The following is an 18,454-nucleotide window of genomic DNA, read 5'->3' as shown; positions in this document are numbered from 1 at the left end:
TCAGAATGTCTGACCTGGCGGCTTGGTTCATGGCATCTGCCTGGGAGAGGGGAGCATGGCCTCTGCTCCAGAGAGCAGAGCTGTCGAGTCTGAGCTCACTTCCTCTTCCTCCCAGCATTCTGTTCTGTTTACTCCACCCACCTATGTTTTAACCTATGAGGCCAAGCAGTTTCTTTATTACTTAACCAATGACCTTCCTCCATCATTGCTTTACATGTGTCTATAAACTAAAAACTTTACAGAATGAGAGGAGAACAGCAAGAGAAGATTAAAGAAACTGATGCAGAAAAGTCCATAGTGGAGAATTCATTTCACCCTCAGAACTAAGTCCTGTGCTTGTTGTGAGTTTTCTGAGCCCTGAAGGGAACACTGAGACTGGCACCCAGAGGTCCCCAATAATGAGTCACTATTCTGTAGTCTTTGTTCATAAATACCCTTGGTGTGAAGCCATTCAATGGGGAACACTTTCTACTAACTATCTGTTCCTGCCCACAGGTAAAAAAGTATCAATGTTTTATGTATCATGTGTTTTAAACAATCACCTGCTATCATAACACTTAATTTACTTAGATTTGAGATATATACATACAGCTTTTAAAATTTACAAATAATCACTACCGTTTCTCAAAACCCATAGTTTATTAATATCCTAAAAAGATACTCCTTCATAACTTTAAGTGTAAAGTGATCTTCTGATTTTGGCATCAGGAATGCATCATGACTGCTCAACAGGGAAATGTTTGCTCTTAGAGGTTTTCTTTTTCTTTTTTTTTTGGGGGGGGGGCTCCTGAATAGTTTTATGTTAAGAGTATCTATTGAAGTTTTATTATTGACTTCTTTTCTTTTGTTTTTTTTGTTTTGTTTTGTTTTGATCTTCTGATATGAAAGATGTCTGATCTTTATGGGTTCCTTTGCTTCACAACACTAAGAATTACCCTGAAAACTGTTTATGTTGCTTTTAATTCATTTTCCTGTGCCATTTATGCCATCAAATAAACTACATCAAGAGACTGGAAAGAGAAAGGGTTTAGAAAATGACATAAATCTGAGAATCAGTAAAGTTTAGAATTCGGAGCCCACTGTGTTGAGGACAAGAAAAAAACTCTGTGCTAGTTAATGGAGAACCCTTGCCAACCTTTATTCACAGGATGGCAAAGCCATAAGCAGAGACTTGTTCAAGGTCAAAGTAGGGTGATGAATTGAACCTGAGCCCCTCCTTTCCAGAGTCAGCAGCAACGCCTTCATTTGACTGGCAACGTAGGAGGAAAATAGGTGGAAAAAAAAAAGAAAAGAATACCTTAACTCCAGGAATTAACACTGCATTGAACCATGGGAACATTAAGCATTGGCTCTGGTGGATGGGAAAAAGCTTGGTATGAAAATTCCAGGCATTGATGAAATTATGAGAAGGGAATTCATAATATTGAACAGAGAAATCTTCACCATTCTGTTATGTTGACATTTAACTTATTTAGGAAAATGAAGTTGTAGCTATTTCTTGTACTCCTCGATCTGTAGAGGAAGGTCTCCCAATCTCCTTAAGTTTTTCTTTTAGTATATTTTTCAGAACATGTATTTATAACGTCAGCAATATGAGGTACTTGAATAATAACTGGGTATAACTTTGATGCCAGTAAGAATAAAATACCTTTGCCACATGAGTTAATCATATAAGTAAAAATTAAAAGAATTTAACCTTTAATTATTGTACATGAAAATCTTCAAGTCATGTAACTTTTATTAAAATTGTGGAGTTCCAAAGCAATCATACCAAAATCAGGAACAAGACGAGGCTGTCCACTCTCTCAATGTCAATGCAATATAGTACTCTAAATTATAAGTAGAGCAATAGGATATTTAAAAAATTGCTCAACATCCTTAGCCATCAGAAAATTGCAAATAAAAATGACTCTGAGATGCCATCTTATACCTATTTAGAATGACTAAGATCAAATACGCTGATGACTACTTATGCTAGAGAAGATGTGAAGTAAGAACATTCCTCCATTGCTGGTGGAGCTTGTACAGCCACTTTGGAAATCAGCATGGTGGTTTCTTCAGAAAATTGCTAATCAGTCTGCCTCAAGACCCAGCAATGCAACTCTTGGGCATCTACTCAAAGGATGTACAATCATACCACAAAGACATTTGCTCAACTATGTTTATAGCAGCACTATTTGTAATAGGCAGAATGTGGAAACAATCTAGATGTCCCTCAACCAACAAATGGATAAAGAAAATGTGGTACATTTACACAATGGAGTATTATTCAGCAGTGAAAAAAAAATGACATCTTGAAATTTGCAGGCAAATGGATGGTACTAAATAAAACCATCCTGAGTGGGGTGTGAGGTAACCCAGATCCAGAAAGGCAAACATGATATATACTCACTCAAAAGTGGATATTTGACATAAATGAAGGATAACCAAGCTATAAGCCACAACCTCGAGAAGCTAGGTAAAAAAGGAGGACCCTAAGAAGGACACATTTGGAGGGCCCCAGGAAGGGGAAATAGTTAAGATTCTCTGAAAAAGCTGGAATGGGGACGGTTAAAAGGGAAGGCATGGGAACATAAGGGATCAAGAGGCTCAGTTGGGGGAGAGACAGAAAGGGACAGCAGTGAAAGAGATATCTTGATAGAGGGAGCCATTATAAGGTTGGGGAGAAACCTGGTGCTAGGGAAATTTCCAAGAACCCACAAGGATGACCACAGCAAAGATTCCCAGCTATAGTGGAGATGGTACCCGCACAAGCCTTACCCTATAATCAGATTAGTAACTACACAAATTGTCATCATAGAAACTATATCCATTAACTAATGGAAGTAGATGCAGTGACCAACAGCCAAACACTGGGCTGAACTCTTGGAGTTTAGTTAAAGAGAGGGAGGAAGGATCATATCAACAAGGAAGGTCAAGATCATCATGAGGAATACCACAGAGAGTTGACCCAAGCTAGTGGGAACTCACCAACTCTGGAATGGCAGCTGGGGAATCTCCATGGGACAGAACTAAGTCCTCTGAATTTGGGTAACAATTATGCAGCTTGATCTGTACCAGGACTTATCCCGGCTGCATGAACTAGCTTTTTAGAGCCCATTCCCTATGGTAGGGTATCTTACTCAGCCTTGACATGGGGTCGAGGGCTTGTTCCTTCCTCAACTTGATATGCCAGACTTCGTTGACTTCCCAGTTGAGGCCCTACCCCCTCTGAGGAGTGGATGGGGAGCAAGGAGCGGGAAAGTGGGGGTGAGAGGGAGAAGGAGAGGGATGAGGAACTGGTGTTGGTATGTGAAAATAAAAACAATGCAGAAAAATGTAGAATTCAGTTGCCTTGCTTCCATCTGGCTAGGAATGCTTTCAAGAGAGAAGGATCAAGTCACAATAAGACTGACTGAACATCAAAGCATTTGCAATGCCTGTCAAAACCACATAAGATCTAATGAACCAAATTTCCTTCTAACTTACTACCTCCACACCTAGTTCATTCTCCAGATTTTCTGCTCTCTTTGCTTTTGTTAAATATCTTAGACGCATACACACCTAAGACTTGTGCCTTTGTTACTCCCCTCTATGGAATTTTCCAAATAAGCCTTAACCTCTAGCTCTTCTATCTACTAACAGCAATATATAGCAGATTTGTTTAACCTACTAAGTCTCATTCTCTACATATAAAATGAAAAATATGACTTTCTCTAAAAGCATTGTTAAGTATTAAATGAAACACACATAATGCCCTTAGAACAGCATGCAGCAGGAGGGGACAAATAGAAGTGGGATTTGTGCTAAAATCCCCAGCAGATGTTTTGAATAACCTGATTACCACTTCGTGGAACACAACTTGAAGGTGCATTTGTGAAGCACTTCGTTATATATTTAAACACTCCAAAATATGCATGGTTTCATGCTTAGCAGTAGAAACAACTCTTAGTATAAATTACAGTTGTTTGCAGAGTACTTCCTCCTGAACTACTGGAATATTTTTAACAAATTCATACACAGTCAACTCCTGCTCCCTAATGCTTGATGTGAACACATAATTACTGAGCTTTCATGCATAGAATGAGGACTTTGCAGTACCGGAAGACACGAAGGGCTTAATCACTGAGATTCACAACGCTATTGTCATTCGCATAAGTTTAGAAGTAAGTATATTTCAGAGTGTCACTAATCATTGGATGGTGACGAGGACACAGAGATAAACAGAACTGGATGCTTTGAGGGCATTTACTGGCTCTACAACTTCCCAACTGCATCTGTGGGGAAGCAAGTTGCTTATCCATCCTCAGACTTCCTTTTTTAAGCTTAGAAATAGGAGACCATGTTTACTAAATTTACTTTTCAGAGTTCAGCATAAAATCAGTAATCAGAGACTGACAAAGAAGAGCTAGGAATAGGTTGGTCTGTGGGTACAAGTTATTCAAGCTCTGGTGGATAAAAAAAATATGTACGATGACTCTTGATAATTATAGTCACTGTCCAGCTTTTTAAGCTACAATATTTGGAATGTTTTCATCACAAAGACTCATTATTTTTAAAAGAAGATACCTTTTTCTGAACTGCTCAAAATGCATATATGTTTAAATAAATAAATAGCTGAAAAATACTTTAAATATTCCTTACAGAGCTGTTAAATGAAAAAATAAAAATATTTTTAAAAAATCTGTTCAGTCAACATGCCTATTCAATTTACTATGTACTATGGTGCTAGCACTAAATGATCCAAATAATTATTATAGTTCCAGAAAAGTCATGATTTTCTTTTATGTATATTTATTACCATCCTCATATGATAAAACTCAATCTTAGGAAAATCATATAACATGCTTTTTTTTTTTTTTTGGATTTTCGAAACAGTGTTTCTTCGTAGCTTTTGGTTCCTGTCCTGGAACTAGCTCTTGTAGACCAGGCTGACCTCGAACTCACAGAGATCCGCCTGCCTCTGCCTCCCGAGTGCTAGGATTAAAGGTGTGTGCTACCACAGCCCGGCCTATTTAGAGAAATATTAAAACTTCAACACATCAGCAATGTTATCGAAACCTCTGATGGATCATGACAGTCACTACACAGATATATCAGATTCTACAAGATTCACTTAGTTCAGTAAATATTGTGAAATAACCACACTCATTTGTCAGTAAATAAAATAATAACTTGTGTCTAGAGCTTACATGAAATTAATTGTGCCAACAAAAATGGAGGTTTATAGTGAGATTGTGATATGAAGGTACTAATATACTTCATTATTTGGTTAAACTGTAGGAAAGTTTATTTTCAAATATCCCATTCATGAAACACTGTTGAGAATTTAGAAAGCTTATGAGCTCTCTAAAAATCTGTCCACATCTGCTATGCAGAATATTAACATGACAAAACTGAAGAGATTCTAGCGTGGCTGACATCAATAGTCAATATGTGCATCATAACTCATTGAATGTGGAGGAACAGAGATCAACTTTTAAAACAAAAAAAAGCAAAGGTACCCTTTTCCGAGTCTTCTCCTTCAGGAAAGGCCGGATCACAGTGTACAGGGCATGGATATACCAAGGTTGGTTGACGAAATGAATTCCTCCAAATCTTGCTGGGAAGCTGTCCTAAAGCAACACAAAGGTAGAGAAATCAGTACAGACTCTTCTACACTGGAATGGTCCAGGAAACATTGCATGTTACTTCATTATGTGAATCTATACACTAAAGAAAAAGGAACAGGCCTTGTCACAGTGAGAATCTCTGAAGAAAGTCCAACGGTATGTAATAAAGTGAATCCTTCTCAAAAACAGATTAGCAAAAGAAACTTCAACATCTTTCAGACTGAAATTTAAGCCTGCTAACTTCTAACAGTTATCAGCATAACAGAAACACAATAAACAGATTAGGAAAAGGTATCAAATACCAGATTCAGATAGAATAGTTGCTTTATTTGAATTATTTATACTTATAATAAGATATATTTAAGTTTAGATATTTTATTGACTTCAGTAATCATTTGTAATGCATTATATAAAATGTATTTTGTAACCCATGTGATGGCTCTGCAAAAAAAAATGCTTGCTGCCAAGCCTCAAGATCTGAGTACAATCCCTGGGACTCATACGGTGAAAGGAAAAAATCTGCAGGTTATCCTCTGACCTCCAAATGTGCACTCTGGTTAACCCACCTATCCCTGACCACACAATAAATAAATAAGTCAAAAAGAGACTCAGTGGATGTGGTTAAGGGCACTTGACAACCTGAGTTCAAGCCTGGGAACTTGCATTGAAGAAAGAAAGAAAGAAAGAAAGAAAGAAAGAAAGAAAGAAAGGAGGGAGGGAGGGAGGGAGGGAGGGAGGGAGGGAGGGAGGGAGGGAGGGAGGGAGGGAGGGAGGGAAGGAGGGAAGGAAAGAAGGAGGGAAGGAAGGAGGAAGGAAGGAAGGAGGGAAGGCCTCTTATAAGATGTTCTCTGACCTCCACACATAGCTTATGCTCCTCTGCATGCCAAAATTTAAAAATTAAATTAAAATGCAAACTAAGGTACATTAAAACATCCTTATTCTCTTTACATCATTTCTAGGCTTTATTATAAATGTCTACCTTTCCATACTTCAAAGAGTAAAAAGGAATCATGCTTAAGTAAGATGAAAACCCAGAGTTGTAGAACAAGAAACTTCAGGATACATTCAGTGGGTTAAATGAGGATCAAAAATGCTCTGAGTTCACTCCAGTGGAGAAAAAAGGAACTCAGTTAGAACCTACTTTCTCTTTACCAAAATGTACCTGGGTAAGCTCAAGACCAGAGTGATGAAACAAGTCTGCTCTGCCTACCTGTGGGTAGGAATGTGCACCTGTGGCTCAGTGCCTAGCATAAAGCGATACCCAAGCCACATGACTCACAACCTTGACACCTGATTGGATATGCTGAGGACTCTTCTCCAAAAGCCCTGACTCTTCTATCCCCCAGTTTGTCAAGTCCACAAGAATCAGCATCACTGGCCCTCATAAACAAATGAGTGAAAGCAACAAAATAAACTCCTCTAACTAATCTTGTCTTTCAAGTAGCACCATAAGTAATGGGTATATTCTTGTGCAGAGCATAAATACGAATGAATAAAAGATAAGGGTCATGGGAAAGGAAAGGCTAATGTATTTTTTTTATTTAAGTGTACTTTTGAATAAGATTTTCTGATCCAAAACATGTGTCAGTGTAAGAAAATAAGCTGTTTTTAATTGGGATACTTTATAAGTATATAACTTGAGTATGTGTGAGTGTGTGTGTTTGGTATATGGGCATATATAATTGTATATATATATATATATATATGTATGTATATATGTCACATAGCATCATTTCTGATGTTCAGCACATTTGAGGGTGACTACACATGCTTAATGTCACTGTAATCCAATGTAATCCATGAATACTATGACTGTGGTATGGTATATGGTAACTGACTTATCTTCACTTATTCATGCACACCATTTTTCAGATCTTTTGTATGTTTGTCATGGCCCACATTGCCGCCCTCAAGACATCTTTCACGTGCACATTCAAGGGTGTAGTAACACATTTCTCTCAGCATTGATGCTGCTTCCTGGAGCAAATGCTACTCAAGTTGACAAAACCAGCAAGAGTGACTGAATCAATTTACACTCCTCCGTCCCCTTGTACCGCATGCCAGTTCCATTTAGTTTGCATAGCTGGTATATTACCACCTTCAAATTTTATGAATCTGCTAGAAATAAAATGAAATTTTCCCACAAACTTTGTTTGCTAGATTCTTGGTCTCTGTACATATTTGTTATTTTCACCATTAGTAATAAATGTTGTGAGCACAAAATTGCATTTTGTGTTCTTGAGAGTGTGAATTGTATGCTCTCTACTGAATTTTCTATGGGATCCTGTTTGTGGTTAACTCAACTTTGGGTAACCATAATTATCAAGCATATAGACGAAACTGGTTTGGGGATGCCTTTTCTGTACATAAATTCTGCTTCAGTTTTTAACAGGTATGAGATGCTAGTCCACTCATATGACTTCAAGTAGATTACCCATGCTAAGATTACCCTGACTCCAGCATATATGCAGATTTCAGACACTCTTGAAATAATCAAGATCCTGGGCAGATGAGAAGGTTATTAACATCGTCATTATGACTATTGATATGGTTACTTTTCAGCAAGGTATAGAAATGGCAGAGAAATTTTCTTGATGCTTTCCTGGCCAGCTGAAGCTTTATTTCAAAAAAACAGCATCACATCCAGTCACCTACTTGCCATCAGCATGTGCAAGCACACCCATGCCTGAGTACCCATGATCCTCTACAACTCTGGGTTCTTGGGTTAGTGTTTTACTCCAGAACTGCCTGGACCTCAGCTATTCTCATGGGTGTCATTGTAGAGTATTGTCTGTGTTTGTCTTCCATTCCTAAGAGTTCAACAATGCATCCAGAATTATTTACGCTGTAATAAATTCAACACTCATCTCCTTCATGACAAAAAGATGTTTCAAGGATAGGAAACAGGCTGCACTGTCTGGAATAAAACTCTTTACTGTGTGTTTGAAATATAAGGCTCTGACATCTACAACAAAGCTGAATGAGCATCAGTCATAAGGATATGACACTACAAGTTTTAAATCAGGATAATCAAATATTTTACATTTTCAGGGAAGTCACTGCCTTCTCTCTCTTGAAAACAAACAACACTTGCATACAAAGATCTTTTTAAATATACAACTGGATTGATGGAGGTGGGTCTTGTATTTATCTGTTGCTTTCATTGGTTAATTAATAAAGAAAACTGCTAGGCCCTGATAGGACAGAAAATTAGATAGGCGGAGAAGACTGAACAGAATGCTGGGAGAAAGAAGCTGAGTCAGGCAGTCGCCATGATTCTCCCACCCAACACAGACGCAGGTTAAGATCTTCCCTGGTAAGCCACCTCATGGGCTACACAGATTATTAGAAATGGGTTAGATCAATATATAAGAGCTAGCCAATAAGAGGCTGAAACTAATGGGCCAGGCAGTGTTCAAAAGAATACAGTTTCCATGTAATTATTTCCGGGGCTAAGCTAGCCATATGGGATCCAGGTGGGAACATAGCCTGCCGCTCTCCATACAACACTGGATCATACCAAATTACAGTTAAGTCAAAGAGAAATAACAGAAAAACTCTCCACTTTCCTATTAGGTTTATCTAGCTCAGAGTTCTGACTCAAATCATGTGTAGAAGTCCAAGGCATGATTATGAATTCCTTCTCCTTCACTCTGATCTTCCTCTAAGCATCCACCAAGTGCTATAGTATTAACATCCTTGAACTCCAAGATTCTTGAAGTTTCATGTGCCCAAGCAGTACAAGGTCAATCTGATGTTTCCAAACCACAAACTCAGTACATTACTTTCCTTCATGTTTCCCCACCGTGGTGACTATCTGTGTCATGACTATGGACTGTTGTCTCCCCACACCCAGAATGGTTTCCTCAATCCCCTGACATATTTTCTACTCTTACTAAGCCCTTGTGCTTAACTCAGTCAACATCATTTACACAATGCTCATTTTGGTTCTTTTTCTCATTTCTCATCAGAGTGCTCATTCACAAAAGCCTTCTCTCTCTACCAGCAACACCAAAATCCATCACTGCACTCATTTCATACCTTCTTCTTGCCTTTATATGTGTGAATGTGTATGATTTTGCACACATGTGTGTAGGTGTTTATGGATATGTGTGCGTGTACACCTAGAATGGATAAGAAAAATGTGGTACATGTACACAGCAGAGAAAAATAACGACATCTTAAATTTTGCAAGAAAATGGATGGACCTAGAAAACATCATTTTGAGGGAGGTAACCCAGACACAGAAAGACAATTATCACACACATGTACTCACTCATAAGTGTTTTTTAAACATAAAAAAACCCAGCCCACAAATCACAATCCCAGAGGACCTAGACAACAATGAGGACCCTAAAAGAGACATACATGGATCTGATTGACATTGAACGTAGTAAAAGACAAGATCTCCTGAGCAAATTGGGAGCATAAGGACCATGGGAGAAGGTAGGAGGGAAGGGGAGAGGCCGGGAGGGGAGCAGAGAAAAAAAAAATATATAGCACAATAAAATCAATTTTAAAAAGAATCCCTAATCAACCTCAGATGTAGTTCTTCATCTGTCATTTTGATATCTAATCATTTTGTAATCTCTTACAGGGACCTGGGTCTTGTCAGTTAAGTTAATTTGGTTAGTCAGTAAACCCTAGAAATCCTCCTGTCTTTCTCTCTCTTTCCCCAGGACTGAGATTATATATGTGTGCCATTACATCTAACTTGTCATATGAGCAGTGAGTGCAAAACTCATGTCCTCATAAGAATGCAGCAAGCATTTTACTGACAGCCATTTTCCTAGGCCATGATAATCTTTTTGTTGTCTGTCTTTGACAATGAATTGTGAACTCTTTGAGTAGACATTGTGAGTTCTAAACACCCTAGAAGGATCACACCTGACCCTAGAGGCAGGGCATGGAAAGCCAAATATGGATCTTTAGTGAAATTATGAATGAAAGATTTCTGCCAATGAGATGATCTTCAAGTCTGAAGGACCAAAGGCAATAATAGGGACCTTCCCGCTCTGGTGACAAGTACTGCACTAGCTCTCAGAGAGGTCACTGTTGCAATTAGGCTCTAGTTCCCCCTTCCACTTTGTAGATGACATTTAGAAGACAAGACGCCTTGAGAGCAATAGCAATAAATATGAACACAGCAGGCCTCTGAATCACAGCTGTAGAGATGTGAACTCAAACCCAGAGCTTTGTGGCAATCCTCCAGGAACACCATTGCTTTGGTTTTCCATTAAACTTTAAGCACTTGTACCATGTAAATAAATCTACATTTTCTTGAACTACACAGGAAGATGCTTTGTGCATGAAACTGAGTCCAACCATGCCATATTCGCGTTTATGTTCCTTGAAATTACAAATGCATTGCAGAACAGAGATAGGCAAATTTGATCACATAAACGACACTCTGGTATTTACAACTTAAATAAACTATTTAAATTATTTGTCTTCTCTAAGCTGGGTTTCCTCTTCTGTAAGGAGCATATGAATGCTAATTTCAAATTTCCATTACTTGCTGAGCATATCTTGTAGAAACAGGGCTCGCACACCCACCATCAGTCCACTGTGTAAAAGAGAAAAAAATCCTGAAGGTATTTTATCATGTGATATAAAGGCAGTCCTTTGGCCCAAAATAGCACTCACTGTAGAATACAAGAGAAAAACACACAAGGTGCCTATCATTGACGTTGCCTACAGCACAGTTCTACCCAACAACCAAGAATTTAAGGAATGCCCTGCAATTAGGGATAGGGTGGCCGGACTGGGTGAAGAAAATGCAAATGTGTTCTACCTTCCAAGAGTTTCTGTTGGCTCCATTGTTTCCATTCATTCTTTTTAATTATTATTGTTGTTGTTGCTGTTGTTGTTTTTGTTGTTTTATTACTTTTAAAAAAATACCGATCCAAATTCCCACTTTCTCCCCTCCTCCCACTCCCTTCATACACCCTCTCCCCACCCCCTCCAACCTTAAGAGAAGGCAAAGCACCCTGGCCTGTGGAAAGTCCAAGGCCCTCCCTACTGCATCCAAGTTGAGCAAGGTATACATCCAAAGAGAATAGAATCCCCAAAAGCCAGTACATGCAGTAGAGACAAATCCCAGTGCTATTGTCATTGGCCCCTCAGTCTGCCCCGACTGCCAACCACATTCAGAGGGACTAGTTTGATACACAGACTGCATTGCCTCTGAGCTGTAGAGAACAGAGAGTGGGCCACCAACAACCCACCAACATCTGCATTTCTCTAAGCCTGTGCTGTAATGACACTCTACAAAATATCCATCTTTAGAAAACATTGGATTTAAAAGTAGCTCCAGCATACAGCATGACTTCCCTCTATAGTGGATACTACTGCAAACTCAAGATGAGAATGGGTCACAAGCCAAGCCTCTGTTTTTTATCCAGCTCTCCAGACAGCGTGAATGAGAATATATATATCTAATACACATGAATATCAGTGAGTTTGTCGTATGAATTGCTCTTATTTTTCTCACAAAAAAAAATGTGTGCCTCAGATAAGGATTTTGAACTACTAGCATGTTATTAAAAATTGTAAATTAATTTTCTAAAATATAAAAACTGTGATAATATTATTAGTTGGTATTCCTGCCAAATGGGAAGCAATAATATAATTCTGATGTTGTTAGGGTATTGCTTTTAAGCTATAAATGAAAGAGAAATGAACCACTTTATAATAATGGAATCTATAGTTGTGGAACCATTTCAAAAGTGTTACTGTCTAGGTTTCCTAAGCCAAATGGATTCACTGGTGCATCACATATAATTGTAGATTGTAGCAATCAGCATTCAGGGATACATCCTTCCTACTATTAATCTACTTTATTTTTGTAGCCCTGAGGATTGAAAGTACAGAGTCATACTGGCTAAGCAAGCATTCTACCACTGACCTTCTAAAAAATTTTTTAATTAAAATAGAATTATATTCCTCCTTCCTTTCCTCCCTATAACACCTTCCACATACTTCCCCACCTGCTGTCTCTCTGATTCATTGTGTTTTCTTTAATTTTGAGAAAAAGTCTGATTACATTGCCTAATTTGGCTTTGATACTCACTCTGTAATCCAGAAAGACCTTGGATTACAAGATTTATAATCTTGAATCAGACTGCCACACAGTTTGATTACAGCATGCACCAAGATGACTGGACCACAAATCTACTCTTAAAATGTCACTAGGACACAAATTATTATGTCCTTACTTTATGGCTCTTTTGTTATAAAATAAAACCTGTTTATAAGCAAGAGTTAACTATTGAAAAATACTATTAAAGTTTTTTAACTAGTGTTGTTGCCAATCGAAAACAAGAGAGTATTATATGCATCTTGGTCTAAGACTCCAATCTGATTCACTTAAGCTTTGTACAGATGACATGGAACTCAATAACAAAGCTTGTAACTGTGGTATTAGCCATTTGTAGATACATGCCACACACACAACATTACTCTGTGTGTTGTAGAACAGGAAGCAAAGTGATTGCTCTAGCAGCTGGTGCAGCTGGTCTGTCTTAGCGTCACTGTTTGTCTTCCTCCTCTGTGTTTATACCTACTGCAATTGTTGTGGTTTGACATGCTAACCACACTGTTTCCCTTAATACATCTTTTGAGGATACCACTTCTGGATATTTAGATAACATTTAAAAATAGCACACTCATTCTTCATTGTTTTACTAAGTATTTGCATCTCATCTCCAGAAAGGTCAGATTCCTAAAAGAGGTCAAGATGGTACTTGTTTAAAACCCTAGCTCAGCTCCTACTGCTAACATTTGGAACAGAAAAGAGGTAGATTATAGTTGTTCCTTACATTCCCGGTGTCATTGTTTCTGGATGGAGAATTCAGGAAAGTTATTTTTTCACTTCCATCACAAAAACAAAGTTTTTTTTATTGATTTTATTGAGCTCTACATTTTCCTCTGCTCCCCTTCCTGTCTCTCCCCTCCCCTTCAACCCTCTCCCAAGGTCGCCATGCCCCCAATTTACTCAGGAGATCTTGTCTTTTTCTACTTCCCATGTAGATTAGCAAAAACATCCCAACTTGTATGTATTCTGCAAAATTTAGGGGACAACACCAAGAAACTATTTAATTTCCAACTAATAAGAATGTCTTTTTCTGTGCCGGTCTTACAAGTAGTAGTGACCATATTTAAATGAATGTGAATAATAGTTTGGAAAGGAAAGGGTTTGATTCTTATAGGACATATATATATATATATGTGGATTTATCTTAAAATTGTACTCTTGCTACAGGGCTCTTTATCTCTCTTGTAACTGCTAACTCATCCTTAACACATCATGCTACCCATGAAGACAAACAATGAACTTGACTTGATTCAAAGCATTGTATAGAGACAATATTTCAGCAATAAGCAAAGATATTGCTCTGACCAGAAAGGAAAATGATGAATTACACATACCATAAAGAGGCTATTTAACCCTTGGTAGTTTCTTTATCACAGACAAGAAGAAGACAATAATGATATTCTTTTTGTTTTTGTTTTTGTTTTTGTTTTTTCAAGACAGGGTTTCTCTGTGGTTTTTGAAAAGTCAATTCCTCTTACAAGACCCAAGTCAACCTTCAAAGATAAGTAGCCCGGTGTTTCAGACTAAACACATGGTGAGTCATTCTAATCTCTGAAACAAAATGTATGCAAACCACAAATTTATATTCTCGCCATTTATCTAAACAAATGTGTGCGAGTTTAAGTGTCTTAAGAAAATAATATGGATTTGCCCCAATGGACATTAAAAATTGTTAAGAAAAGAATGACTTAAGCTATTTGGTTGTGGCACACACCTTTAATCTCAGCACTCAGAAGGCAGAGGCAGGCAGATCTCTATGAGTTTAAGGTCAACCTGGTCTACCAAGGGTTGTCTACCATGATAACCAGGCTACACAGCCAATCCCTTCCCTGAAAAAACAAAACAAACAAAAAGAGTGGCTTAAGTTTTGTTTTTTATGGGACTTTCTAGGTATAATTTTGTTGATTTTCTTTTTTTACAAGAAACTGAGCAGGAGTTTTAATTGCTGATTTTCAAATCATTTTTTTTATTTTTAACCTTTTGAAATATCAGTCTATTTTGAAATGATTTCATATTGCCAGCAATTTAATCTTAATACAAATATACCCAAATATTCAGATAACATTTGAGGTTCAGGTTTAATCAGAAGGCTGACTTTTAAGGTTTGTCCCTGTATAGTTAACTAGCTATTTGTTTTGGAACTACTAACCTGCATTTCCTTATTATCCTAAGCAGTTGGTAATAATAATTTTCAAAGACTACAAATTTTCATTACATTGTTAAATGAGTTATATAGGTACAATACCTTGAACAAGAGTATAAATGTATTTACAGTATGTTCTAACAAAATTAATCTCAATATACCAAATTTGTATACAATACACAAAAGAACAATCCAGTATAAAACACGTAAAACTAGTAGTTGCTCGTTAAAATTATATTCAATAATCTACTTTTTCAACTAAGCATATCTATCTCATTCCCTTTTTCTTTTCAGAGTAAATTCAATAATCTACCTTTTTATGATATCACCCAGAGAGGAACATGGCATCCCATTCTACTTATCAAAGACTGAAGATTATTTCCACTTGACCATGTTAAAATGAGGGTTTTTATATATTCTGGCCATTATTGTATCATAAGACAGGCTATCATTTCCAATTTTTATTTTATTTTTTAAGTCTGAAAAATAATGCTAGCAGAGTTGTTTTGTTTGAATTTATAATGAAAAACCCCATCTCACCTTTCACCACTGAATTATCATGTGTAAACAGGAATGAACTATTTAATATTTATGGAAAAATACCCACATTGTTACCCTATTCTTTCCTTCCTTTTGATGCATATTGAACATATGTATGTATGTATATTTATAATATGCAGCATTCTTGACTTATAAATTCTAATAATAAATCCACTATTTCCCAAAATAGAGATAGTGAAGACAGTTTACTTATAACATACTGACTCATGTGTAACTGAATGGGCAGAAAGCCTCCTTTTCTGTGCAAGACAGGAGTGTTATTCTCTCAGCTGTTCCTATGTCAAAGAAGGCTGATTATACATTAAAGGGAATCCCAACCACCAGACCCAACATGAAGCACAGATTGTCTTCTGTCTTTGATTGTTACTATGTGCCTGATGCAATTCAACACTGAGGGATCCCTAAAATCATGACAAAAGCTATGTTCACATATCTCACAATCCACTAATAGCAGAGGAGAACTCATAGTAAAATTACCCACCTTCTAACAAATGTCACACCACAGGTTGCTAAGTCAGGTTCTTACCAAATTTTTAGCTCCCATCCACATATCAGCTGGTAGTAGGAATGCCTTGCTCTTACACTGACCTTCATATCAATAATGGATCTGATTTCCCACCTGACTTTTAAGTTTTTTAAATAATGTGCACCCAGAGCTGCTGTTCCCACATCCAAACTTGCCAAAACGTGAGTTGCATATCAGAATATCCTAGAAGAATTGAAACTAGTGAATTAAAGTAAAATAGGACAAATGGCCATAAATGGATATTTGGGGACCCTGTTGACTCTTCTATCAAATGTGAAACTAGAGTCAGCATTGTTCTAGGTGATCAAACAGTGCTAATGGGTTTGGAAAACAGGAATGAATAGTCATATCTGCTAAAGGTGCCTAGACATAAAATAACTCCTGAAAAAAACTTAAACGATCTATTACTCATGCCTTCTCATGTTGTTTCTTGTCATCAATTACAAAAAAACTAACTGAAGCAAAAGTTTATGCTTACTTGACTTTTAAATTTGGTAACTAGTAATATATTGGAATCAATTTTAAGTTACTTCAACAGAAGAAAGAATAAATGAATAATGCATTTGGAAGTTGAGATATTAAAGAACCAGTTAATAATATTTTCAAACAATTCCTATTTGTAAAACAGTCAAGAAATCACATGAAAACTTACTTTTCAAAAGAACAGTAAGCACTGAAAATACATCTAAAATACATCCTAGTTAATTTCATTTTGTAGAACAACAAATAACTTTTTCCTTTTCCTCTGTACATTTTATGTGCTTCAAATGTTCGGAAATGACTACATACTTCATACATCTTACATGTATCTCTATATGCCTTCATAAGTATATATAAAAGTAAAAGATTACATAATTCTATAATGTTAGTACAGGGGCAATAATAATGGTATTTAGTTTTTCAAGCATCAAAGAAATTTAATAATAAATATTAGCTAAATCTCAATGCTGAGAAAGGTAAGAGGAATGGGAATGAAGTATTCTTCTTACCACAGAATAGATGATGTTCTAGTAGGAAGAGCGAAAAAACTGAAGAAGGAAAGATTACTGCTTCAAGTTGTCATAAAGTTTAAGGAAGAGAAAGGATTGTTGTGGAATATTAGATTAAGTTGTTACATTTGTTTATGTAGTGGAATATTTGGTTAATAATACAAAGATGCATCGCATTCTTTTATGCTGCATTTGTTTAACCCAGTGAAGCTGTGTTACTTTGCCTGCCTAGAACATCTGATTGGAGTAAGAAAGAGCTGAACGGCCAAAATCTATGCGGGAGAGAAAAATAGACAGGGCTGCTAGGCAGAAAGAATAAATAGAAGGAGACAAAAAAGGAGGGAAGAACAAGGAAAGGAGAAGGAAAGGAGGATTCCAGGGGCCAGTCACCCAAAGTAAGAAGGAAAAAGAATTATATAGACTACTGAGAGGTAAAAGCCCAGAGGCAAAAACTAAACAGGATAACTTTAGTTAAGAATAGCTGGCTAGAAGCTAAGGTAGGACAATCATAAGTAAAAATAATTCTCCGTGTTTGGGAGCTTGGTGGCAAGTCCCCAAATAAGAAAGAGAAAAAAAAACCTACAAAGGATGGATTAATGAGGAGAAGATTTAGAAATATGGGGAAAGAGGTCCCAAAAGAGGCAGTGTTTGAGAGACGTCATTTAGAATTTGTAGAGTGTCCCGGGGGGGGGGGGAGAACTAAGAAAAATGGTAACACCCGGGTCTCCTTAGCACACAATTGCTAGAGGTGTCTGTTGGTAGCTTAAAAATGTGTTCACAAAGGCCTGGCAGTGCGTCAAAGAAGGCATTTTTGAGCCTCCTTGACAGTGAGAATTGTCTAACTCTGTGAGAAGAGAGTGGCATGCAGGAATGGCATTGTAGGATCATTACCTTAGCAAGAGTGTGTAACCTAGAATAGAAACTTAATGTCTTAACATTCATATGTAAGTGCAACAAGTGTGGAGACAGCTAATTCCAAGATATAAAAATAAAAGAAGTATGTCAAGTTTTAGTTCCCTAATTTGTTTGGTGTCCAACTAACATGTAAGACAAGGAGCTAAATACAAATGACCCTCTTAAATCCATTCCTGGTCACCATGGGCAACAAATATGAGACAGTGAGTGTTAGGAGTAAGTTAGACTGAAGTGAGACCTAAGAGACAATAGAGATGAGAATGAGTTGTCTCTGGTGCAAATCTGTTGAAAAAACAAGCAAGATGTGATTTTGTTTTTTGACCTGCTTAGTCTGTTGGAGGGAGATGAATAGAAATTTTTCCTTGATTTAATTCCAAGGCGAAATAAAATGCAGTGATGAAAGTTTTTTTTAAAAAAAGATGTGAGTCAATATTAGTAGTACCACACAGGCTGTTAAAGCCTGAGTCTTAAATTACATCATTGTATAAACTCTGAAAGGGACACAAGGCATGCAAGTTGGAAATAGGAGGAGGCAGAGGCTATATAACTTTACAAATGACTGGAGGATGCAGAAGAGACATAGAAGAGCATACTGTTCAGTTCAGTCTTGGTTAACTGAGATATCTCAATAAT

General features: G+C 37.2%; 1 protein-coding gene across 1 annotated transcript in view; it reads right to left on the bottom strand.

Annotated features, from left to right (window-relative positions):
• The window catches only part of Clvs2 (clavesin 2), a 78,870-nt gene that overhangs the window by 17,143 nt on the left and 43,273 nt on the right, over positions 1–18,454 (bottom strand). The window contains exon 4 of the mRNA XM_075946317.1: positions 5,484–5,594. Coding sequence (XP_075802432.1) covers positions 5,484–5,594 — 111 coding nt within the window. The remainder of the gene's footprint in view (positions 1–5,483; positions 5,595–18,454) is intronic.

Source organism: Microtus pennsylvanicus, chromosome 1, assembly GCF_037038515.1.
Source record: "Microtus pennsylvanicus isolate mMicPen1 chromosome 1, mMicPen1.hap1, whole genome shotgun sequence".
NCBI classification, from domain to species: Eukaryota; Metazoa; Chordata; class Mammalia; order Rodentia; family Cricetidae; genus Microtus; species Microtus pennsylvanicus.
Note: the sequence above shows the minus strand (reverse complement) of the source record. Positions and strands in the feature narration are given on the sequence as shown.